The sequence below is a fragment of the Cygnus atratus genome, chromosome 1 (assembly GCF_013377495.2).
Source record: "Cygnus atratus isolate AKBS03 ecotype Queensland, Australia chromosome 1, CAtr_DNAZoo_HiC_assembly, whole genome shotgun sequence".
Classification (NCBI taxonomy): domain Eukaryota; kingdom Metazoa; phylum Chordata; class Aves; order Anseriformes; family Anatidae; genus Cygnus; species Cygnus atratus.
In genome coordinates this window covers 109904169-109917259 of record NC_066362.1, presented here as the reverse complement: position 1 = coordinate 109917259, position 13091 = coordinate 109904169, and the positions used below count along the sequence as shown (strand labels likewise).

General features: G+C 38.2%; 1 protein-coding gene across 4 annotated transcripts in view; it reads right to left on the bottom strand.

Moving 5' to 3' along the window:
- Positions 1–12367, bottom strand: part of MAP3K7CL (MAP3K7 C-terminal like) — a 30584-nt gene extending 18217 nt beyond the window's left edge. For 2 of the 4 annotated variants that reach the window (XR_004778548.2, XM_035546075.2), the window contains exons 1-5: positions 12080–12367; positions 9807–9950; positions 9525–9585; positions 9162–9270; positions 228–289 (exon numbers count right to left, since the gene is read on the bottom strand). Coding sequence is in view for 2 of the 4 variants with exons in the window: in XM_035546075.2 (XP_035401968.1) it covers positions 228–289; positions 9162–9270; positions 9525–9542 (189 nt within the window). In the remaining 2 variants the exon portion in view is untranslated. Of the gene's footprint in view, positions 1–227; positions 290–9161; positions 9271–9524; positions 9586–9806; positions 9951–12079 lie in introns of those variants that run through there. The other 2 variants (XM_035546076.2, XM_035546078.2) reach the window with 2 other exon arrangements.
- Between the last annotated feature and the right edge of the window lie 724 nt (positions 12368–13091).

Sequence of the window (13091 nt, the reverse complement as noted above, 5' to 3'; positions counted from 1 at the left end):
AAATAGTAATTTCCTTGCAATTGGATTAAAAACATCAAATCACTTTTTCTGCAGATCTTAAAAAGACAATGTTTTCCGCTATAGAAATATACACAGCCTTATTAAATGTTAATAGGTTAGAGAAGCACCACTGAAAACTTTCATCTTAGTGTAACATCCAAAGCCTTTTAACAAAACAAATCTAGTCAACATGAAGTAGAACTGCAGTCCAAAAAAAAAAAAATTACCTGCAGCTGCTGATCTAGTTCTGGAAATGCCAAAGCGAAGGAGTTTTCAGGTGCATCATCATCTAAAAGGTACACATTACATTAAAAGCCAGTATCTACCCAAAAAGGGCATTTCATATGATCTGTTCAATGTAGCTCTAAATTGCATATACTCACAATAATATCAGGATTAGGAAAACACTTCCATATAGGCTTATTTTTCTACACTTGAGATATCTTAACAGACTCATTGTAAATAAAAATGGGTGGGAAATAAAATGTTTATGTGCTGGGAAAGCAGAAATCCTTTTTTTATTATTATTATTATTGCAGTTAAAGCAGTTACAGAAGTAATACATGTGGTGATTTAATAAAAAACAATAAATTCAAGCGATCTTTCTCCCTGAGATATCCATTACAGTGCAAAATAAAGAACCCTCCACAGACAGCATCCTTACTATAAAAGAGTTCATGACTGGAATGAAAGGGAAAGATATCTTACGTATCACAGTACAATGACTTACCAGGGCTAAACCAACAATAATAGAAACCTTTTCTCCCACTATCCAAAGGCAACTACAAGAACATGAAAACCAGACTGGCAACCCTGTAATTGGAAGACCATTACCTACATAGACATGATTAGAGCACCGAAGTACCACAAACTTCTCCATACTGCAAGGGAATGCCTTTACTCTAACCTGTAGATAACACTCCTCCTGTACTAGAGTTAGTTCATTCATGACAACGAGCCAAACTGCGTTTTCATTTATTTCTTTATTTTTAGTACAGGCTTCCAGCAAAGGTGGGACAGAGTGTGCCAGTTGCGTCAGTGTTGTGGTGTGGACACCTGCCCACTAGTAGCTGGACTGAGATCAGAAATATGAATCATACTCAGTAGCGTCACAGCTAGCCACTGCAATATTTCTTTCTCAGTGACTTTCACACTGTCAGTTTTGCATTGGATTGTGATGACTGTTTATGTATCTTACTACAGGTTACGGGAGGTGAAGAGAAGGTTACTATTAGCTAGCTTACAGAGTTATTTGTAATGTGTCAAAATTAAACAAGGATGGCTCCCACAGGAGAAAATTGCTACCATGGGTCAGATCTCGCAAACTGCTCTATGCCGGCTGACCTGTATGCTACAACAAAACCCAAACAGGATTAAAAGAACCACGTGTCAAAGCAGGATTCTGTACATTCTTAAAGAGTGCAGGCTTGGATTTCAATTATTTGACAAGCATTTGTTTTCTCTTTATCCTGCCATACAGCAAAGTAGGTTAGGGCAAACAAGTAAACTAACCCACTTTATCCTACGAAGGACAAACATACTGGTTAACAGACAGTCTGAACTTTACTTTAACTAGCACAGCCAGAGCTGGACACCACCAGGAAGGGATGCCCAGAGGGAGGGGGGGGAAATACAATGATACAGAAGGCAAAAGCAAAAGTTTTTGAACTTCTGCAGAAAACAAAGTGAACGGGTATATTTTTATGGGGTAGGGGTCTTGCACATGACGTCATACCCCACCACACAACTTCATTTTGTATACCATGTCCCATACATGCCTATTCTGGAGAATATTTAAATTGCTTTAATTGTAGAGTCCTACCTCATTGACATGCAAGTGTTTACCTTTAATTTGCAGTTGCTTTCTTGTACAATATTTAAAAATAAACTAATATTCTAAAAGAAGAAAGATGAATCATAGAGCAGGGCTAAAAGGAAGGACGAAATAGGACTCAGTCAGACTAGGGGTACAGCTGCTCTACAGATATTTGGCTGAATAGCTGTTAAATATTCTGACAGAGATATTGGACCAGAGTAGTGGACAGCAGTTAAGCTGCTATTTGTTTTGACAATTCCAGCACTACAACCGTTGGTACAGTAGCAGTAAGGAGGGAACTCAGACGAAATTTTAACTTAAGGAAAATCGAAGCAAAAGCAACCCCAGAAGCTTTTAAAGGAACAACAGCCAATAACTACTTTTTCACTGAATCAGATATTAATAAGAAAAAAATAGTTTCAGAATATTAGAGAAAAAATGGATTATCCTCAGAAAAGAACCAGAAAAAAAAAAAAAGAAAAAAAGTTGGAAATACTTTTAAAAGGATGGAATACAGAGAGAAATTACTACAGAGGAAATCCTTTCAATAAGCAGATGTTCCCTGCTTATTTTCTGAACTCAAGTGACTGAGTCAATGGTACTAAAAATAGAACATATTGGTATCCTAACCATTATGGCATACCGTAGTACATTTTATAATGGGCCTGCCCTAGCATCTATTGAACAGCTGCTAGGTTTTTTTTTAGTTGTGGTAGTTTAAGACTTGTTTAAATCATCCTCTCGATGATGTTCAGCACATCAAATAAGCTGGGGTCTTCAGTAGCTTGAAATTTTTCTGAGTTCCTAATTCTCTTGGGCTCCTTTGAAATTTTCAACTTAAGCATTCACCCCCACAAAGAACAAATGGAAACCTCCACAGCTAACTAACTGCAAGCTTGTTTTCCACAAAAACAACAAAAAACCTTCCCCAAAGCTTTCAGTGAAATAAATTACTTCTTCAGGATGGTCTATATTGCACCGTTGTCAAAGTAACAACCACAAAAATAACAACAAAAGCACTTGGTAAAAATTAAACACATTTAGATTTCACAAAAGGGAAAAGCAAATGACAGCAATTATTCACCTCCAAAGACTCTTATGAGGATGTTTGCAGAAAATCAAGAGGAAAGAAACTCTTGCATTTTATTGCAAAAGAATTACTAGTGCCCTTAATGTTACACAGGGGATCAGGCTAAATCACATTGGCTTCTAGCCTTAAAAATCTATGACTCCGAAAATCAGAAACAGTGAAAACGTCCCAAGTGTCAAAATATTCTGAAGATCAAAACACATTCATAACTACCTCCTTATCTACACATATTTGTTCTTTTCTATTCTATATCTTCTTTACTAGACAATTCCGAAATATCTCTTTCTCCTTTCCTTAGTTTATTATCAGTATTTAATGAATGCCTAGTTATAAGGAACCATTGATATGATCAAGGATACTCCTTCTAATAAAGTTAGCGGCTTTTTTGTGCCACAAAAGCCTGAAAATAGGCTGATTCTTCACCAGACACAAACAGCATCTCGCCCCTGCAGTCATTATTTCACTCCTCCCTTCCTGGTTGCTCATAAAGAAAATGGATTTATAATGAAAGCCGGTTGTTGAGAATATATTTTGTGAAAAAAAGATCATGGACAGCAATTTGCTGTATCTGAAAATGAGTCAAGATTCTGGTCAAAAGAATCCAAGAAAGAATGAAAAACGTGCATGTGAATTTTACAGCCATCCCAGTAAACTCAACAGCACTAACCTGTGATGTGAAGGAGTCAGATGAGACACTTCATCACAGTCTAAGTGAAAATACATGATGCGTGATTTCTAAATGAGTAACGCTTCCTGATTGCCCATGGATCCTGAAACTAATTTTGAAGGTCTATATTTAAAAGTGTTCTAAAGGTAAAGACCTGTACTCCAATTACAAGATGAACTCTCCGCGCACACAGTGGATGGTTTTTTTTTTTAACTAAATACTCTGTTCATATATATGGAATAGTTTGACTTTCGTGTTTGGTTCATCAGGTTCATACATTCTGTGCTTGTTGCTGAAAACCCTCATTATAATGCAGAGCATGAGACAAAATCTCCAGGGAATTTACCTCTTCCTTTTGCTTTCCATTCTGTTGGGCTGAGACAAAGAATCCTTCTGTTTCAAAGCCAGCTCTCTGATCATTTTTATAAGAAAGCTAACATAACAAACGAACAAGGTCCCTATGCTGCTCAGCCAACACACCTTCATGCTGAAATGGTGTGGTGGTGCCTCAGTGTGTGGGCACAGCAAGGCTAAGCCACTCAACCTTTGTTGTCCATCTGAGCTCTTGTCCCTCTGCTGATAGCACCTATTAATACAAACGTGATGATGGGCTTATAACGTGTGATACAGAGGTTCACTCAGGCAATCTGATTTAGAAAGCTGAACTATACTGAGATGCACTGTCTTCACAAAAAAGACTTATTACTTATCGGTGATCTCCAGATGCATTCTCTCCCCTGATACATGCTAATATTGCACATTTAAGGATGTATCACGCTTTCTGGAAATCTTCACCTAATCATGTTCTGGACTGACAAGAGATTCCAATAGCACAGACCTCCACGATGCAGACAAACAAACTAAATCCCTCACACTTTGCTGTCTGACTGGCAAAATGTCTGGTACAGTGAAGAGTAACACTCCAGTCTTTCCCTACATGTCTACTCCATTTAGCTGAACTGTGGGCTACAGGCAAGAGTTGATGAATAAATACTTTAAGAACAACATCTGATTTATTTGCAATATAAACTCACAAATTACAGTTTCTCTAGAGTCTTTGCAAAGATAGAAATAGAACATAAAAATTTAAATGTGTTAAAAGCACATTAAGGTTGCTAAATCAAGCACTCAAAATTTAGGAAATGCCAATCACAACTCTGCTTCCTTGAGTAACTGAGTTATGATCCAGTCTTTAATTATACAATCAGATACTATTTTTCTCTTCTGCATGCGTGGGCAAGTGTATTCAGATCTCTTCCTCCTAAATTAAAAAATTAAATTGGTAACATAAGTAGGCTGTTATCCTGTAAGTGGATCAGCCCTTGCACAGGAAAGCTGCTCGAACTCGACTGCAAGCACTGCAAGGAACCACAGGACACCACTGGGAAGCTGTGTATGGGGGCCCAGCCTTGGCCCTCGAAGGGCAGCGAGGTCCAGAAGCTACAGCGCTGGTTACTGACAGACAAGCGTGGACTGATCGAGTTGATCCTGGAAGGCTGTGTGGCTAAGTGACTGGGACTTGGCACTGCTGCATGAAACTCCCTGGGTTCTATTCACAGCCCTGCCTGAAATGACCTTACGCAACCCCTCGGTTACCTCACTCGTAAAATAGTGGGTAATGGTCACTGCCTGACCCAGGAATAGGCTATGAAGGTTTGCTCAATAATAAGAGTTGTAGACCTTCCCAAAATAGAAGCAGCCCATAACACAGGAGGTAAGAGCAAAACCCTCCTACTCAGTATACCTTCACCTAAGCCTAAAGTGTCCTATGAGGAATGTACAGCCATTATCCCTTCTTAGGGTATCTCACTTAAGTTCCTGTCTAACTTCCCCAAAATACAACAGTAGGTACTTCCTATCCTAATAAGGTCTGGCACTCAGAATTTATTAAACATGTGGGGCTGCAAAGACATGCATGAACCCTAACCAAAAAGTGAATGCACTGTGATATTCCCACTGTAAAAATATCTTATTTATAACACAGAAATGCCCCAAAGTCCTCAAAGATGGGTCCATTATGCCAGCCTCTGGACAGACAGGCAAAGTGGCAGCATGTTTCCCCTTCAGGAGCTAACAGCATGTCTTTAGATAAGAGTTAGCAAGTGGGGTGAGGTAAGTGAGTGATGATTCTTGTCATTTCCAAAGACCAAGCCACTTATCTGAAGGTCGGGTGCAGATTTAGGAAACTAGCCTTATAAGTTTTTGAATAATATTTTGGAAAACTCCATTAGTTTTCAATCAATACTTTGTCAGCTGGAAAGCCTCTGTTGCCATTACAGTGAGTATGGAGTAGGGATTTGAAGCTTGCTATTGAAAAACAACCATGGCAAGACAGTCCTGCATGATCGACTATATAAAGCAAAAATTCTTTATGGACACTAGGAAAACAAAGGCATAAAGAAAAGTAAAATAAGTCATTTACTGTGCTTGCAGAAATACTACATTGTTCCATTGTCTGTTCGTTTCATTAAAAGATGTATGTTTTGCCTTTGTTATCAGTGATTTTTCCTGAGGGTGCTATCAGAGGTAGAATAATTTCAAAGGAAAAAAGTTACTAACAATTTCAAAACAAGTCATTGATCACCACCTGTTACAAGCAGAACTTTTCAGCCAGATTCAAGCTTTTTTTTCTAGGAGAGAAAGTGAAGAGATGTTTATCTGTAAAACTTAGATCTATTACACAAAATAAATCCAGTACTCTAAATTTAATAAAGTTCCTGTTATAATTATTCTATCTTAATATGTTCAGTAAATAAGATTTAAATATATAAGTTAGGACATACTTAATTTCACTGGCTTAAATAAATTGATATTGACAAACTACAATGAACTTTCTATTTGGGAACACTTTTTAAAAATTTTGGAACACCATATTCACTTTAGTTTCCAAGTAATATAAGATAGGCTGATATAGTATGTCTCAGATTCATAAATTTAAAACAGTACCTTAAGTCAAACTGGTGCAATATGGTGTGCAGACACACCCCAGGGAACCTATGTTTGATGCCAGCTTAGTGAACTTGAGTAAAAGAGCCAAAATAGACATCTATATATACAGGAATTAGAGATACACAATAAAACTGCCATCTTATATAGCACCCCTGCCAGCCACTATTCTTGAGACTTTTAAGGAACTGGTTAGCCTACTTTCACATTAAACACACTGCACAAAGCTGGCCAGGATTTCAGTCATCATGTGTTGACTGACAAATAATATAACACAATTAAGTTATTTCTTGTATACTCGGGATAAGCCAGCTCCCCTCTTGTAGGTCAGTTAACACAAAGTAATCTCTTCTCAGGAGTTAAGAGCAGTTTCTCCTTTCACTGCTTCTCACACCCAGCACTTGGTTACAATCCTAGCCAGTGAGATAATCACCACCCAGAAGAAACATTCCATTTCCCCTTTTTATATCTAGTTATGCTGCAAGTTCCTCCGAGTAAGCAGTTGTACAGCCCCCGGAAGGATAATGCAGCATTACTTAGTGAAACCTATCACTGTGCCTTTCAAATGAGATAAAATTCAAGGAAAAGTTTAAGTCATGCAGATTCCCTCACCACTTAGCCCTAGTGAAGGACTTCTCGGATATACCCTAGCAGTACAAAAGCCTCACTTGATGCTTTACTGTCACATATAAAGCAAGTAACCCCTGTTTGAATTAAAAGCAAATATGATTGTCAAGGAGGGAAAAGAGGTTTCTGTTATTTTTTTTTAAGATGAGTTGCAAAAAAAAGCATATGTTATATACTTATTTATACTATCTTGATTCAACTACGGTTTGCTGGAAATCTGCAAAACTGATAAAAGTTTATTTACTTTGCCTTCTTTTAAAATATAGTAAATATAATAACATTTATAAGTTCAGGCTTACCACTAAGAGCAAAAGTGGAATTCATGTTATGTGGTAAAACAGGATGCCAATTTAGACCTCTTACTAGTGCAGAGGAAAATATGGCACTCACTTTACCGGTTTCATTTCAGTTTCATCAGTATTCACAGCAATTCTGGAACTATGGAAAAGTTTAACAAAATGTAACAGAAAAAGATTACCTTTCTGCAACTAAGATTCTTTTTATAAATGTTAAGAGAAGCTGAAATTATTAGCAGGATAGAAAAGTAAAAAATAAAATATGATGCAATGTTAAGGAAGCTAGGCTTCCTGCCTTTCACGTCCTTCTTCTTCCAAGCTATTCACAACCTTGTTATTTCCTACTGCTGTCTCTTGTCACAAACCACTCTACCCTCTTTGATTTTCCCATGGTCTCAGCTTTCCCTGACTTGTTTTCACTGTCTCACATAAACATTCTTCTTCCACAACTCATAAGAGCACTCCCTTCTTTTACATCTCTCTTTAAGACCTAGCTTTGCCATAATTCCTGTAAGAAATGTACCACGCTATTGTATCTCCAGAGGTGAGAATGATTCATTATTACTTTCTATAATAAAAATGCAATTACCAGATTATTATAGTTTATGTAAAAAGGGCACAAAGACAGCCACATATATTTCTTTATATTCCTTCTCCCAGTCTTTCAGGATCACTCATCTTTATGACCTGCAAGTTACGTGCAATAATATACTTAAATGTTTGTTTTTAAATCTCCTTGCATAATGGATGAGATTCTATTTCAGGATTGTAGCTGTAAATTAATATTACGCAATAAGAAGCTATTATTATTATTAGCTATGTATATTCTAAAATATTTTTAAATGAGAAAATGATATCCAAACTTAGACTCTATTCACGCAAAGCTCAGGAAGAGACCTCACACATTATCCTACAGCACATGTCGTCCAATAAAGCAATCATCAGCACTGGGTTTCAGTTATCGTTATCAGAGATCCTTATATTTCACACCATCAACACATCTCAATCCTTACTCCAGGCACTCACCTCTATCAACAGCTCAGCCAATTTTTTAAAAGATGCTTCACAGCTTCCAATCTACTTTATTACACTCTGATTTTTACTGTGTGCCAACAGCTCTCTAGATCTTAATAATATTTAAGGTACAAAGTAATAATATTCATTTATTCCAAAGGCCAAAGGGGCCATGTGCATACAGGGCACATTTGGGGAAATTAATGCTCAGTCAACAATTGCTGACAGGATAAACATCAATGAAATTTCTGCTGCTTTCTCATGAAGCACGACATGTGGGGCATCCGTTTCCTGAAACCTTTCACCAAACTGGGCACATGTGGCACTTTCCAACCTTCCTGCTGAAGGGAAAGTCTCTTCCTGTTCTAGCTTCATCTACAGTACAAAATGTCTTTTTTCTTTTCTTGTTTCAAAATTCCCCCCAAATCAAGCATACTTTAAATACAAATAATTTTGATAGTTAATTGAAATCTTTAGTATATTCCGCAAACCACATGAAAAAAGTTAAGATCTAAAATGTCAGTCAAGTCATTTTAGTCTAATGAAATTGTTAGTGGAAACAGAAAAACTGATCATATGCTATTACTCAGTAAAAAAATCCACCCATTACACTGGACTTCATTTGGTATTGTAAACACGGGTAAAAACAAGTAAAATTTAAAAGCAGTTATTTCCTTGTGGTTTGATCTGTAAATCAAACTGTACCTGGGGTTTCATTCAGGCTGAAGGCAATTCGTACTGGCTTATCAGCAGGTACCCTGGCGGTGGTGATCATGTGGGCACTTGAGCCAATGCTTTTACTTGTTTGTTCCAGCTGAAATAATATAAACAATATATTTATTACAGAGCATGTAACACCATTCAACAAATGAGTTTTACTGCTTTTCATGCATTCATAGCTGCCTTTCTCATTCTAGCTAAGCAACGTTTAGAATGAAAGTCAAGGGAGCGCCATTTCACTTTTCCATTTAAAAAAGATTTAAGTGAAATTCAGTGCACAGCCTGCCTTTCTTTTGCTACTTGTAGGTTAGAAAGAACGATGGCAAAGGAAGCATCCCCTTTCCTCACCTGCTTGCTCCCCGCCATTGCCCCTTCAGCAAGCCTTGACTCGTGGCAATGCTGCCTGGTTCTGAAGGTGAAGAAGGAAGAAGGGGTGGGGAGATGAGAGTAACATGACCCCAAGCCTGCCATGTGATTGGAAACGTGCACACCACTCCACATGGTGTCAATGAGGAGGCACCCATCCTCCTACCTTCCACCCATCCTCCTACTTTCCACCCATGCTCCCCCAGTCAAAGTGTGCCTGGTAGTTGCACACTCAATGGTCAGAAAGTTAGTGGCTCGCCAAACCTTGGTGGTGATTCCTCAGTGGAACTCTCTGCAGGTGTAGGGGTCTTTCTGCATGGGTTGCCTCCCGGATCTGGACCTTAGTCAGTCCTCGGTATTTCTTCTGAGACCACCAACTCCAAAAAGTGGTTTTAAGGAGATGAGACCCTGCCCATTAAGAAAACTGCTAATTCATTTCAAGCAGGGCACCGAAGAATTGTTGAGCAACAACAAAAAATTTAGTTACTACTGATCTGTAATGCTACAATTAAGACATCTCTGACCACTCAAAAGTTGTACGCAGAGTTCACAGTGTTTAACCTTTTGAATGAATACCTTTGGTTGAACTCTATCAAATACCTGAATGTAAACTTAATTTCCTTGTATACCTAGCACAAAGCTGCTAAAATTCACAGATATTAATTTTCTGATTAGCTCCATGTGGGGAGAACATGAAGTCAGTGGGACTTCATGCACACAAAAGATCTGCCCATAAAGAAATTATTTTAGGACTGAAGACTATGCTATCCAGAGTGCATTGTACTCATACCAACTATGTGGACAAATATGAGAGTAGCGTTTAAATCACCATAAAAACTCCTCGGTCAATTAGAAACCAAATTCTTCAGAAAAATACAAACAAATTACTAAAAGTTGTACCACATATCTCCAGATAACATGGCATTTAGCAAGTGAAAACACAAGCCAATTTCCTAAGCCAGTAATTGTGCAGTTTTTCAGTGAAGTAGCGATTGTATTGCACTGAAATCCCAACAACCCATTCCAATCTACACTTAATTATTTGGCAGTCTCAGAAAGTCAATAGAACAGAACAATATTACAGGATTACAATCTTCCTTGGTGATGCACAAGTGAATCAAATTCTTCGCTGGCATCACTGCCTTGCAATCAGGGTAAGAGTATCCTATTTGCATTTGGCCCATTAATTTCAACATTTCTTTTTATTTGCTTTGTCTGCCTTAATATTTAGCTAACAGAGTGATACAGTTACTCTGTAGCAATGCTATCAATCATTCATTCACTCTGATCAAATAAATTATTATTTAAAATTCTTAATCTTGTCTAAAAGTAACAAATATTCTAAAATCATTGCTTTAAATAAATCTGATTTGGAGCTGTGAATTTCTCTTTCTACTGATACATGAAAGATATCAGGAATTACTCCCTATTCTGTATTACTAATCTTCAAGACACACAAAAAATTGAACTGATATCTTCTGGGCATAGACAAATAAAGGTCAAATAACTGCCCCAGTGTATGTTTTTTGGTCTCAGGAAAAGATCTCTGGAGTTGACCGAAATATCTGACTAAATAACTTTTACCTTCTTGGCATTAGTGATCTCCTATTTTTCCCCCAGCCACTCACTTTATGAGAAATATCTGAGACACCTCACTATTTTTAAAAATTAACAGAACTACTAAGCCAAAATTCATATTTCCTTTCCATATCTCCCAATACAAGGTAAAGGGAAAAAAAAAAAGAGATTTTAAATGATAAGAACATCCTTGAAACAAGGTTGTTCCCTATTCTGCATCAGTTCTCCTGACACCTGTTATCACAAGTGGTCTTCCACATAACAGCATACTTCACAATTCATATCATAGCCTAAGAAATTAAAGTATTCTGCTGGAAGATTTAAATTTGCCATAGCACATTGGCAGGAATAAATCTGTTGTCCTATCCTAGCCACATACTCTGTAGTCTTCAATATCTTTAAATTACCTCTCTTAACCACCTGCTATGTGAGGGCAAAAATCAATACCTCTTCAGTAAGTAATAGTGAATTCTATCATAACACAAGAGTGTTTGCATTTTATTCTAATTCACACACAGAAAAGTATATATATATATAATAATAGTCTCATCTTTATCCACAGCCGTTACCATGCTATCTGGTTTCTTATATTACATTTGTACCTTCACTCAATTGTGTGCAGAATCCTCAAGCTCTTCATCACAAAAAGCAATCAGACAGAAAAGAGAGGGGTGGAAGCATTCTGTGTGCAAACAAGGTGATGCAGGAAACACAGCCTGACTGCCCCCCATCCCACCTGCCTCCTCCGCACATGATGAACAGGATCTCTGCAGACAGAGATGAGTGTGAGTGGGCAACCTGGAATTTAAAGAGATTTATTGAGCAGCCCTCTTGATCGTGGCAATTGCCTATAGCACTGGCTGCTGCTGCTTCATAAAAAGCCTGTAGCAGAACTCAGATAATCTAAGTGTTGTTACAGCTCTATCAATTTAGTTCAGTTTTCACACCTGTTGCCTTACCTCACTTAGTGGAGTGTCTGCACTTGTATAATCCAGGGCCAGCCACTGCCTTGGCTTGTCGTTGCCTTTATGGAGTAAAGCTTCAATAAAAGAAAAGGCTGCACCTGCTGCATAGCAACAAACTGACAAGGTCTGAGAAGCTGAGACAGCTGTCAGGGCAACATGCTGCTACCTGCACTTCCCATAGGCTTTGCCGTCCCAAAAGTTCGCCCTTTTCCGCTTTTCTCCACAATTCCGTTTTCCTTCCTCTCCTTTCCAGTGGCGAAGGATTATGATGCTGTCATGCTTCAGGGTGGAAAAAATCCTTCTGTCACAGGCATTATTAAGCAGCAAACTGTGGCGAGCCCAAGATTTTTAATTCATTAGTCCTGGCAAACCTAAAATACAAACAGACTTGCTTCATAGGACAGGAATGTTTTCAGCATGACCCAATCAGTGTCTGTGTCTATTCCAGCAAACTGGCAAAGACAGCATGACTCCAGTCAGCAAAAATGTCTGTGGCTCCAATCAGCTTGGGGTGACATTGCCAACTTGGACCGGCTACAAGCGAACTATCAAATGATAGCAGCAACTATCAGAGCTAACAGCAAGGGATGGGCTTGGTGTTTTAGGCTCGGTTCATGCTGGCTTTGGTAAAGCAAGGCTCAGCTCGTAACAGGCGATAGTGCGGCCGCTTTGGGGAGGCAACAGGCGAATTTCAGAATGTATGCGGTGTGAAAGCAGATGTATTTATAGATGAACTGATGAGGATGGTGATAACTGAAGCTGACTAATTCAGAGACTGCACTGAACTCAGAGATTTCCACACTAACTAGGTTTCCTAGTGTGATTTCTGACAGCATTTCTCAGCCTTGAAACCACAGGCAAGTAATTAATAGAGAAATCTTGAACTACCACAAAAGAGAACTTCTTCAGCTTGAGCATTTATTTTCTGTAGCTGTATCCGGCACAAGTACTGCATACATGACTTTTTTTTTTTTTGATTGACTGCTATCACAGACATTAAAACAAA